Here is a 13,258-nt window from a genome sequence, read left to right on the forward strand (position 1 = left end):
CATTCATTCTTTGGGGGCACTCCTCTGTTTTCGTGGATGGTTGCAAAGAAAAAACATTTCAGGATGTATATTGTATACATTTCTCTGACATTAAATGTACTTTTGAAATCTTTATATCTTAGTTTTGTATGCCACTGATATTGATTCTGTTTTAAAATAAAGGATCACCCATGGAAGTCAAATGAAACAAAATATTTTCTCTGAAAGAGTCCTAAGTCTTTTGAACTCTCTTAAAGAACAGTGAAAACAGTCTGATAAACTTGATAAGCAACTTATTTAACACCTGTTTCCTGTTAGTGAGTGTTTCTAATTGGACTGAATTGTGCTAGCTATGCCGAGGTCCCCAACCATTTTTGCACCGTGGACCGGTTTAATATTGACAATATTCTTGCGGACTGGCCGACTGGGGGTGGGGGGAGGTTTCAAGTAGGGTTAAACTCACCTCAACATGTCTTTTACAGTTAGGGTTGCCAACTTTCTCACTCTCAAATAAGGGACAAAAGTAGCAGTTAAATACGGCAACATACATCAAAGTTGCTGGTGAACGCAGCAGGCCAAGCAGCATCTATAGGAAGAGGTACAGTCGACGTTTCAGGCTGAGACCTGACGAAGGCCTGAAACGTCGACTGCACCTCTTCCTATAGATGCTGCTTGGCCTGCTGCGTTCACCAGCAACTTTGATGTATGTTGCTTGACTTTCCAGCATCTGCAGAATTCCTGTTGTTTGAGTTAAATACGGCACAGTGTTTACCCCAAGAAAGACTACCATGACCATGAAGCCTTGCGCGGGCACCTGTGTGCGCATGCGTGTACATGCCGATTTATTTTCCACAAATAGGTTTTGACTTAATCTTAACGCAGACTGGGAGACCGCTTTGCTGAACATCTACGCTCTGTCCGCCAGAGAAAGCAGGATCTCCCAGTGGCCACACATTTTAATTCCACATCCCATTCCCATTCTGACATGTCTATCCACGGCCTCCTCTACTGTAAAGATGAAGCCACACTCAGGTTGGAGGAACAACACCTTATATTCCGTCTGGGTAGCCTCCAACCTGATGGTATGAACATCGACTTCTCTAACTTCCACTAAGGCCCCACTTCCCCCTCGTACCCCATCTGTTACTTATTTTTATGCACACATTCTTTCTCTCACTCTCCTTTTTCTCCCTCTGTCCCTCTGAATATATCTCTTGCCCATCCTCTGGGTCCCAGCCCCCCTTGTCTTTCTTCCCGGGCCTCCTGTCCCATGATCCTCTCGTATCCCCTTTTGCCTATCACCTGTCCAGCTCTTGGCTCCATCCCTCCCCCTCCTGTCTTCTCCTGTCATTTTGGATCTCCCCCTCCTCCTCTAACTTTCAAATCCCTTACTCACTCTTCCTTCAGTTAGTCCTGACGAAGGGTCTCGGCCTGAAACGTCGACTGCACCTCTTCCTACAGATGCTGCCTGGCCTGCTGCATTCACCAGCAACTTTGATGTGTGTTGTTTGACTTAATCTTCCCAACTACACTGTACATACATTATTTCTACTTTATATAGGCTGAGTATTTATCATGTCATTCCTGCTTTTACTATATGTTAGTGTTATTTTAGGTTTTATGTGTTATTTGGTATGATTTATTAGGTTATATTTTGGGTCTGGGAATGCTCAAAAATTTTTCCCATATAAATTAATAGTAATTGCTTCTTCGCTTTACACCATTTCGGCACAAAAGGTTTCATAGGAACACTCTACCTTAGCGGGGGAAATACGGGACAAGGGCGGTCCCGTATGGGACAAACCAATTTAGCCCAATATACGGGATATCCCGGCTAATACAGGATAGTTGGCAACCCTATGTTCAAGTACAACACTGTGTGACAGGGAATGAGGAAAGGTGCAGCTGACTCATATGGTTTCCTCACAGCCCGATACCACATGCTTTGCGGCCCGGTGGTTGGGGACCGCTGAGCTATACATATAAAGAGAACTAGCAGTTTCAAATATGAGGACATAAGTATGTACAAGACTTGAATGATGCCATCATAAACTTGGTTGAGTTGACATGCCATTGCTGAAGCCTGAAGGATTGGGATTTTTTCAGCAGTATGCTGCAGAACCCATTAAATAGCATGAAATAGGAATCTCCAGTCATTTGCCAGGAGATTAGGATGAAAAGTTTTTTTTATTTTTACTTGCATTATTTTACATTTTTAAATTTTTTCTGTTTTTCCAGTTTAATTGAGGCTCCAGTTCAATACGTTGAGGTTTATTGTTTAAAGTCCATGCATATCATAGAGATTGGAGAATTTGTGAAATTTTTTTTTCTTAATGCTATCCTATTTTCACAGGATGAGGTTCTATCCCTAATCTTCTTTCCCGTCAAAAACTTTTATGGGATTCCAGGAGAAAGTGAAAACAGTATACTGAGTGAGGCTTAGTTGTTGCTAAGGGAAATCCGTGGATTGCCTTGTGACTACAGTTTGATGAGAGTATGCTTGTTTGACTTTGTGCATCTGAGCATATATGTCTACACAGAGTCTGCAGCTGACAAATTGGATTGATAGGGCAAGTACATATTAATTTTATCTATTATGACTGTCTGCTGCTCAGCTAGTTTGATGAGGTTAGTTGCCAGGAGCTAGGAATTCCCATTTGGGCACACACAAAGGAAAAGTAGTTCTTTAATTAGGTTTTCAGAGTGCTTCTTTTCATTGTAAACAGTAAGTGCAATGCTTGAACTCTGACCAGAAATTCTGAGTTAATTATGAATGAGTAAATGTTAAAGTTGTAACATGCTTTATGTTTAACTAGAGCTTCATATTTGTCAAAATTTACATGGTGCCTGTAAATGCATTATTATAAAATGCTTTAATGTTAAAGCAAACACAAAATATATTTGTAATATGGTAAACCAGCTATTAATTTGACTCTAATAATATTTTTCAGATTTGAAAAAGACATTAGCTGTCCTCCTTGACAACATTTTGCAGCGACTTGGAAAACTGGAGTCCAAAGTGGACAACTTGATGATTTCAAATGGAACAGGAATAAACTCTACAAATGCTACTGCTACAGTAATCCCCAGCTCCAGCACTGCAGAGAAAGTTAATGTAGCGGGTGAGCATATAATTTGGTTACTCTGACACAGGAGGTTGTTAAGCCTCTCAGAATCCATGCCAGGTCCTAGAAGAGAACCACTTCCCTTCTGTTTTCTATCTATTTTTCTCATATACTTCCACAAACAAGAGAAAATCTGCAGATGCCGGAAATCCAAGTAACACACACAAAATGCTGCAGGAATTCAGCAGGCCAGGCAGCATCTATGGAAAAGAGTACAGTCGACGTTTCGGGGCGAGACCCTTCAGCAAAACATCGACTGTACTCCTTTGTATAGATGCTGCTTGGCCTGCTGGGTTATTCCAGCATATTGTGTGTGTTACATGTTTTCTTGCTAACACAAGAGGGCACAGTTTTAAGGTGCTTGGAAGTAGGTACAGAGGAGGTGTCGGGGGTAAGTTTTTTACGCAGAGAGTGGTGAGTGCGTGGAATGGGCTGCCGGTAACAGTGGTGGAGGCGGATACGATAGGGTCTTTTAAGAGACTCCTGGACAGGTACATGGAGCTCAGAAGGATAGAGGGCTATGGGTAACCCTAGGTAATTTCTAAAGTTAGTACATGTTTGGCACAGTATTGTGGGCTGAAGGGCCTGTATCGTGCTGTAGGTTTTCTATGTTTCTATATACCTGTCAATTTCCTTTTAATTCTTTTGCCACTTACCAACACTAGAAATAATTTACAGTTACCAGTTAACCTTAACATGTCTCTGGAAGGTGGGAAGAAACTGGATGAATTCCATATAGTCATTGGGAGAAAGTGCAGACTCCATACATATGTCACCCAAGGTCATGGTCAAAATTAGGTACCTTGAGCGAGGCTGCACCATTAATTCCTGAACCATTTTGCTGCCCTTTTTAAGAATTGGCTAAAAAGGCCAGAGACTTTTGCCAGATTTAATTAACGTATGGAAGGGGCTTCAGCTTGTGTTGGTTTAACCATCCAGGAAATGGTGTTGTCATACTACATCCAATTCTAGAAATTGTTCATATGATTTCCTAGCTGGAAACTGCAGGCTAATGCTGGAGAGCTCGTTAGTGACGTCTAATAACAACATATAAACAGACTTTTTATCTCCATGTAAACTTCTGGAAGCAATCTTGTTTGTCCCATTCCCTGTACCACTGTGACTATCTCTTTTGTGGCCATCAACTTCCCTTTGATTGCTTTTGTCGTTAACCTACACAGTAGTAATTTACAGTAAAACAGTACAGTTTATAGTTCCATTTACAGTAGTGCGTTTTGGATACGGGAGGAAACTAGAGCTCCCAGGAGAAACCCAGACAGTTGTTGAGGGAAAGGAAAAACTGCACATACAGCACCAAAGGATAGGATTGAACCCTGGCCCATCACTTCAACGCTAACAGCTATGCCACCAAGCTGCACTTAATTTCTACAAATATATTTAGGTTAGCGCTTAATTTCTCTGGATATCCAGTGACATCCATGGGGTTCTCTGGATCATAGGCAACAACTCTATGACGGTCTGGGACAAGCATACAGTAACTTCTATTAAAATATGACTTTTCTTTTCTAAGTCCAGGATCAATTTGCATATTACCTGGAAGTTCGATTATTTTATTCACCGCTCCCTGGCCTTTAGCATTATCATGGAAAAGCATAGATTAAGAGAGGACAGGAAAATTTTTAATTGGGGAAGGGCAAATTATGAGGCTATAAGGCTAGAACTTGCGGGTGTGAATTGGGATGATGTTTTTGCAGGGAAATGTACTATGGACATGTGGTCCATGTTTAGAGATCTCTTGCAGGATGTTAGGGATAAATTTGTCCCAGTGAGGAAGATAAAGAATGGTAGGGTGAAGGAACCATGGGTGACAAAGGTGGAAAATCTAGTCAGGTGGAAGAAGGCAGCATACATGAGGTTTAGGAAGCAGGGATCAGATGGGTCTATTGAGGAATATAGGGAAGCAAGAAAGGAGCTTAAGAAGAGGCTGAGAAGAGCAAGAAGGGGGCATGAGAAGGCCTTGGCGAGTAGGGTAAAGGAAAACCTCAAGGCATTCTTCAATTATATGAAGAAAAAAAGGATGACAGGAGAGAAGGTAGGACCGATTAGAGATAAAGGTGGGAAGATGTGCCTGGAGGCTGTGGAAGTGAGCAAGGTCTTCAATGAATACTTCTCTTCGGTATTCACCAGTGAGAGGGAACTTGATGATGGTGAGGACAATATGAGTGAAGTTGATGTTCTGGAGCATGTTGATATTAAGGGAGAGGAGGTGTTGGAGTTGTTAAAATACATTAGGACAGATAAGTCCCCGGGGCCTGATGGAATATTTCCCAGGCTGCTCCATGAGGCGAGGGAAGAGATTGCTGAGCCTCTGGCTAGGATCTTTATGTCCTCGTTGTCCACGGGAATGGTACCGGAGGATTGGAGGGAGGCGAATGTTGTCTCCTTGTTCAAAAAAGATAGTAGGGATAGTCCGGGTAATTATAGACCAGTGAGCCTTACGTCTGTGGTGGGAAAGCTGTTGGAAAAGATTCTTAGAGATAGGACCTCTGGGCATTTAGAGAATCATGGTCTGATCAGGGACAGTCAGCATGGCTTTGTGAAGGGCAGATCATGTATAACAAGCCTGACAGAGTTCTTTGAGGAGGTGACCAGGCATATAGATGAGGGTAGTGCAGTGGATGTGATCTATATGGATTTTAGTAAGGCGTTTGACAAGGTTCCACACGGTAGGCTTATTCAGAAAGTCAGAAGGCATGGGATCCAGGGAAGTTTGGCCAGGTGGATTTAGAATTGGCTTGCCTGCAGAAGGCAGAGGGTGATGGTGGAGGGAGTACATTCAGATTGGAGGATTGTGACTAGTGGTGTCCCACAAGGATCTGTTCTGGGACCTCTACTTTTCGTGATTTTTATTAATGACCTGGATGTGGGGGTAGAAGGGTGGGTTGGCAATTTTGCAGGCGACACAAAGGTTGGTGGTGTTGTAGATAGTGTAGAGGATTGTCAAAGATTGCAGAGAGACATTGATAGGATGCAGAGAAGTGGGCTGAGAAGTGGCAGATGGAGTTCAACCCGGAGAAGTGTGAGGTGGTACACTTTGGAACAACAAACTCCAAGGCAGAGTACAAAGTAAATGGCAGGATACTTGGTAGTGTGGAGGAGCAGAGGGATCTGGGGATACATGTCCCCAGATCCGTGAAAGTTGCCTCACAGCTGGATAGGGTAGTTAAGAAAGCTTATGGGGTGTTAGTTTTCATAAGTTGAGGGATAGAGTTTAAGAGTCACGATGTAATGATGCAGCTCTATAAAAGCAACACACATAAAAGTTGCTGGTGAACGCAGCAGGCCAGGCAGCATCTGTAGGAAGAGGTGCAGTCGACGTTTCAGGCCAAGACCCTTCGTCAGGACTAACTGAAGGAAGAGTGAGTAAGGGATTTGAAAGTTGGAGGGGGAGGGGGAGATCCAAAATGATAGGAGAAGACAGAAGGGGGAGGGATGGAGCCAAGAGCTGGACAGGTGATAGGCAAAAGGGATACAAGAGGATCATGGGACAGGAGGTCCGGGAAGAAAGACAAGGAGGTGGGGGGGAGACCCAGAGGATGGGCAAGGGGTATATTCAGAGGGACAGAGGGAGAAAAAGGAGAGTGAGAGAAAGAATGTGTGTATAAAAATAAGTAACAGATGGGGTACGAGGGGGAGGTGGGGCCTAGCGGAAGTTAGAGAAGTCGATGTTCATGCCATCAGGTTGGAGGCTACCCAGACGGAATATAAGGTGTTGTTCCTCCAACCTGAGTGTGGCTTCATCTTTACAGTAGAGGAGGCCGTGGATAGACATGTCAGAATGGGAATGGGATGTGGAATTAAAATGTGTGGCCACTGGGAGATCCTGCTTTCTCTGGCGGACAGAGCGTAGATGTTCAGCAAAGCGGTCTCCCAGTCTGCGTCGGGTCTCGCCAATATATAAAAGGCCACATCGGGAGCACCAGACGCAGTATATCACCCCAGTCGACTCACAGGTGAAGTGTTGCCTCGCCTGGAAGCAGTGTTTGGGGCCCTGAATGGTGGTAAGGGAGGAAGTGTAAGGGCATGTGTAGCACTTGTTCCGCTTACAGGGATAAGTGCCAGGAGGGAGAGCAGTGGGGAGGGATGGGGGGAACGAATGGACAAGGGAGTTGCGTAGGGAGCGATCCCTGCGGAATGTGGGGGGGAGGTGGGAAAGATGTGCTTAGTGGTGGGATCTCGTTGGAGGTGGCGGAAGTTACGGAGAATAATATGTTGGATCCGGAGGCTGGTGGGGTGGTAGGTGCGGACCAGGGGAACCCTATTCCTAGTGGGGTGGCGGGAGGATGGAGTGAGAGCAGATGTACGTGAAATGGGGGAGATGCGTTTAAGAGCAGAGTTGATAGTGGAGGAAGGGAAGCCCCTTTCTTTAAAAAAGGAAGACATCTCCCTCGTCCTAGAATGAAAAGCCTCGTCCTGAAAGCAGATGCGGCGGAGACGGAGGAATTGCGAGAAGGGGATGGCGTTTTTGCAAGAGACAGGGTGAGAAGACGAATAGTCCAGATAGCTGTGAGAGTCAGTAGGCTTATAGTAGACATCAGTGGATAAGCTGTCTCCAGAGACAGAGACAGAAAGATCTATAAAGGGGAGGGAGGTGTCGGAAATGGACCAGGTAAACTTGAGGGCAGGGTGAAAGTTGGAGGCAAAGCTAATAAAGTCAACGAGTTCTGCATGCGTGCAGGAAGCAGCGCCAATGCAGTCGTCGATGTAGCGAAGGAAAAGTGGGGGACAGATACCAGAATAGGCACGGAACATAGATTGTTCCACAAAGCCAACAAAAAGGCAGGCATAGCTAGGACCCATACGGGTGCCCATAGCTACACCTTTAGCTTGGAGGAAGTGGGAGGAGCCAAAGGAGAAATTATTAAGAGTAAGGACTAATTCTGCTCTATAAAACTCTGGTTAGGCCACACTTGGAGTACTGTGTCCATTTCTGGTCGCCTCACTATAGGAAGGATGTGGAAGCATTGGAAAGGGTACAGAGGAGATTTACCAGGATGCTGCCTGGTTTAGAAAGTGTGCATTATGATCAGAGATTAAGGGAGCTAGGGCTTTACTCCTTGGAGAGAAAGAGGATGAGAGGAGACATGATAGAGGTGTACAAGATAATAAGAGGAATAGATAGAGTGGACAGCCAGCACCTCTTCCCCAGGGCACCACTGCTCAATACAAGAGGACATGGTTTTAAGGTAAGGGGTGGGAAGTTCAAGGGGGATATTAGCAGAAGGTTTTTTACTCAGAGAGTGGTTGGTGCGTGGAATGCACTGCCTGAGTCAGTGGTGGAGGCAGATACACTAGTGAAGTTTAAGTGACTACTAGACAGGTATACGGAGGAATTTAAGGTGGGGGCTTATATGGGAGGCAGGGTTTGAGGGTCAGCACAACATTGTGGGCCGAAGGGCCTGTACTGTGCTGTACTATTCTATGTTCTATATTCAATATGGAGGCTCTGTGTTTATTACAGTTCTGCTAAGTGCCGAAAGCTTTCTTCTTTATTTACTTCTTTGAAGTAGTAGGATCAGTCTTTCTTTTTACAGGGATAATTGCGAAATTCTATGGAATTCTGGAAGAAAACTTGAGTAGTCAATATTTGTAAAGACACCTTCAAATTCTCACCAGACTGTCAGTTCTCTCATATTTCTGGCAATTTTTAAAAGATTTTCCATGAAGCTTTCACATTGATTTTTCCATTAGTCATAGTCATAGTCATACTTTATTGATCCCGGGGGAAATTGGTTTTCGTTGCAGTTGCACCATAAATAATAAATAGTAATAGAACCATAATAGTTAAATAGTAATATGTAAATTATGCCAGTAAATTATGATATAAGTCCAGGACCAGCCTATTGGGTCAGGATGTTTGACCCTCCGAGGGAGGAGTTGTAAAGTTTGATGGCCACAGGCAGGAATGACTTTCTATGACGCTCAGTGCTGCATCTCGGAGGAATGAGTCTCTGGCTGAATGTACTCCTGTGCCCAACCAGTACATTATGTAGTGGATGGGAGACATTGACCAAGATGGCATGCAACTTAGACAGCATCCTCTTTTCATACACCACCGTGAGAGAGTCCAGTTCCATCCCCACAACATCACTGGCCTTTATTTCCTTTATCCACATAAATTTCATGTCTCTACGTTGCTCTTAGTGTTTCTCACCCATGTATCTCAGACGAGAGTTTCAGTGAGGTTGTGGCACCTCAGGTACAGGCTGCAGGTAGTTGGTTGAACACCAGGAGAGGAAAGGGGAAGAGGCAGACAGTGCAGGAATATCCTTGTTGCTATTCCCCTCAGTAACAAGTATATGCCTTCAGATACTGTGAGTGGGGATAACTTAGCTGGTAGGAATGACTTGTTAGGGCACAGCAGTAGTATCCAGGTCTATGACACTGACCAGGGAAGGGTAAAATTAGGCAGCACTCTAGTAATATAGTAGGTAATTCAATATTTAGGGAGCAGAGGAGATTCTATGGCTGCAAAAGAGATGGGAATGGTGTTTTGCTTCCTGGGTGTCAAGGTCGAGGTTATCTCAGAGTGGCTGAAAAGTATTCTCATTCTCAAGAGGGAGGTTGAGGAGCCAGAGTACATCTTGGCACCAATGACATAGGTGGAAAGGAGGAAGCGATTTGTGTACTCAGTACACAATGACATAGGTAGAAAGGAGGAAGCGATTTGTGTACTCAGTACACAATGACATAGGTAGAAAGGAGGAAGCGATTTGTGTACTCAGTATAAGGAGTTAGGAAAGAAGCTGAAAAGCGGGACCTTAGAAATAGATTATTTCCAATGCCCCGTGCTACTTAGACCAGGAATAGAAAGGTAGAACATATCAATGTGCTGATGAGAAACTGGTACAGGGGGTAAGATGTCAGGTCATTGGATCATTGGAGCCTCTCCTAGGGCAGAGATGATCTGTATAAGCCGGACAGATTGCACCTCAACTGGAAGGGAACTGAAATCCTGATTGCACAGTTCACTGCTGCTACTTGGGAGGATTTAACTTGGTTGGTGATGGGAAGTATAGCACCAGGAATAGATGCTTAATGTTACAGGGTTTTGATGTTTTAGAAAAGATAGGAAGCAAAAGGGGTGTGGTGTGGAGACTCATAGAGAAGTACAGCACAGAAATAAGCCAGTCCGACTGTCTGGTTCTTGCCGAAACTATTTTAATTGCCTACTCCCATCAACCTGCATTCCATATCCCTATTATCCAAACTTCAGAGGGCACAGTTTTAAGGTGCATGGAAGTAGGTACAGATGAGATGTCAGGGGTAAGTTTTTTACGCAGAGAGTGGTGAGTGCGTGGAATGGGCTGCCGGCAACGGTGGTGGTGGCGGATACGATAGGGTCTTTTAAGAGGCTGTTGATAGGTACATGGAGCTTAGAAAAATAGAGGGCTATGGGTAACCCTAGGTAATTTCTAAGTAAGTACATGTTTGGCACAGCATTGTGGGCTGAAGGGCCTGTATTGTGCTGTAAGTTTTCTATGTTTCTATTAAACGTTAAAATTAAGTTAGTATATGCCGCTTGTGCTGGCAGCTCATTCTACACTCTCATGCCTCTCTAAGTGATGAAGATTCCCCTCATGTTCCTCTTAAACTTCTCACCTTTCGCCCTTAATCTGTGATCTCTGGTTATAGTGCCACCCAACCTCAATGGAAAAAGCCTATTTGCATTTAACCTACCTACATCCCTCATAATTTTGTGTACCTCTATCAAATATCCTCTCAATCTTCTATGTTCCAAATAATACAGTCCCAACCTATTCAAACTTTCCTTATAAATCAGGTCCTCCAGAGCCAGCAACATCTCTGCACTCTTTCAACCTCCACCTGTGACTCCTCTTTCAATGAATTACGATTATTTCGTATGTACCTGTATTCGCAGATCCCTTTGTTCTACCACAGTCCTCAGTGCTGTACCATTCACTGTGTAAGACCTTCCTTGGTTGGTCCTATCAAAGTGCAAAACTTCACACTTGTTTACATTAAATTCCATCTGCCATTTTCAGCTCATTCTTGCAGCTGATGCAGATCCCTCTGCAAGCCATGATAGCCTTCCTCACTGTCCACTACACTCCCAATCTTGGTGTCATCTGCAAATTTGCTGATCCAGTAACCACATTATCATCCAGATCATTGATATAGATGACGAACAACAATGGACCCAGCACAGATCCCTGTAGCACACCAATCACAAACAAGAGAAAATCTGCAGATGCTGTCGTGTGACATACCATTTGTCACAGCATCCACTCACAGGGGTACCACTCTCTGGCTTCCTCCCACAAAGCCTATGTCTAATCCATTTTACGACCTTATCTCAAATGCTGAGCGATTGAACCTTCTTAACCAGCCTCCCATGCGGGACCTTGTCAAATATCTGACGAAAGTCCATGTAGTCAACGTCCACTGCCTTGCCTTTATCTACTTTCCTAGTAACTTCCTTGAAAAAACGCTGTAAGATTGGTTAGGCATGACCTACCATGCACAGAGTCATGCTGACTGTCCTCAGTCATTCCATGTCTATCCAAGTACTTGTATATCTGGTCCCAGAGAACACCTACCAATAACTTACCCACAACTGATGTCACAGACTCACCAGCCTATAATTTCCTGGTTTCTCTTTGGAGCCTTTTTTAAACAGCAGAACAACATTGACTATCCTTCAATCCCCTGGTACCTCTGATGTCACTAAGGATGATTTAAATATTTCTGCTTGGGCCCTGGCAATTTCTGCACTTTCTTCCCGTAGGGTCCGAGGGAACACCTTGTCAGGCCCTGCGGATTGATCCACCCTGATTTGTCCCATGTTAGCAAACACCTCCTCCTTTGTAATCTGTCCAGGATCCAGGAAGTTGATGCTGCCTTGCCTCACTTCTGTATGTATTCTGAGACCATCTCCTGGGTAAATACAGGTAAAAAAAATTTATGTTCTCCCTCATCTGTTTTGGCTCCACACATGGATTATCCTTCTGGCCTTTCAGAGGACCAGTTTTGTCCCTTGCCATCCTTTTGCTCTTAGCACATCTGTAGACTCCCTTACGGTTCTCCTTCACCTTATTTGCTAAAGCAACTTCATGTGTTCTTTTAGCCTTCCTGATTTCTTTCTTGCGTTTCTTGTGCTCCATAAGCACCTCATCTTTTCCTACTTGCCTGTACCTGCTATGTATCTCCTTTTTTTTTCTCTGAGCCCAAGGCCTTAATTGATGCACTGTTAATCGGGGCAGTATCACAGATGCACTCTGCGAAGACATTATGGACTGAGTTGATATGGGTAGAACTCAGAAATAAAATATGCAGTCACTCTGATGGGATTATACTATACCCCACTCCAACCCCGAGCAGCCAACTGGCCATTGAGGAATAGATATGCAAGTTGATCAGGGAAAGGTGTAAAAACTACAAGGATGTTGTAGTGCGTGATTTCAATTTCCCTAATGTAGACTTGGTCCTCCACAGTGCAAGAGGTTGAGACAGTAGAACTTGTGAGGTGCATCCAGGAGGTTTTCTTAAGTCAATATGTAGATAGTCCAATGAGAGAAGGGGCCATACTGGACTCACTGTTGAGTAATACGTTTGTCCACTGACCACTCACCACTCAGTGGGAGAACTGTTATGGAATAGTGATTACAATCCTTAAGTTTTAAGATAGCTGTAGATAATGATAAATATGGATCTTGTAGTAGAACATTAAACTGGAGCAGGGCAAATTATTAGACCATAAGATGTAGGAGCAGAATTGAGCCACAGAACTCTCGTGCTCACAGAACCGCCTCTCTGCCCCCCTAACTATAGAGTCCCCTGTTACTGCTGCCATCTTTTTCCGTTCCCAATCCTTCTGAGCCACAAAGGTAGACATTATGCCAGAGGCACGGCCACTGTTGCTTCACCTAGGTAGGTTGTTCTCCCCAACAGCACTCAAAATGGAATACTGAATGTTAAGGGGGCAGCCACAGGGGTGCTCTCCACTACCTGACACCCTCCCTTCCCTCTCTTAACGGTCACCTACTGATTTGTCTCCTGTGGCTCCAGGGTGACTACCTGCCTATAGCTCCTGTCTATCACCTCCTTTGCTCTCCCTAACAAGCCGAAGGCCATCAAACTGCAGTTCTGATTCCCTAACTCAGTCTCTAAGG

At 44.3% G+C, this 13,258-nt stretch overlaps 1 protein-coding gene across 2 annotated transcripts in view; it reads left to right on the forward strand.

The window, feature by feature from the left end:
- mgat5 (alpha-1,6-mannosylglycoprotein 6-beta-N-acetylglucosaminyltransferase) overlaps window positions 1-13,258 on the forward strand; it is a 230,138-nt gene that overhangs the window by 89,802 nt on the left and 127,078 nt on the right. For both annotated transcript variants that reach the window (XM_063052496.1, XM_063052497.1), the window contains exon 3: window positions 2,931-3,101. In XM_063052496.1, the coding sequence (XP_062908566.1) occupies window positions 2,931-3,101 (171 nt within the window). The remainder of the gene's footprint in view (window positions 1-2,930; window positions 3,102-13,258) is intronic.

Source organism: Mobula hypostoma, chromosome 6, assembly GCF_963921235.1.
Source record: "Mobula hypostoma chromosome 6, sMobHyp1.1, whole genome shotgun sequence".
NCBI classification, from domain to species: domain Eukaryota; kingdom Metazoa; phylum Chordata; class Chondrichthyes; order Myliobatiformes; family Myliobatidae; genus Mobula; species Mobula hypostoma.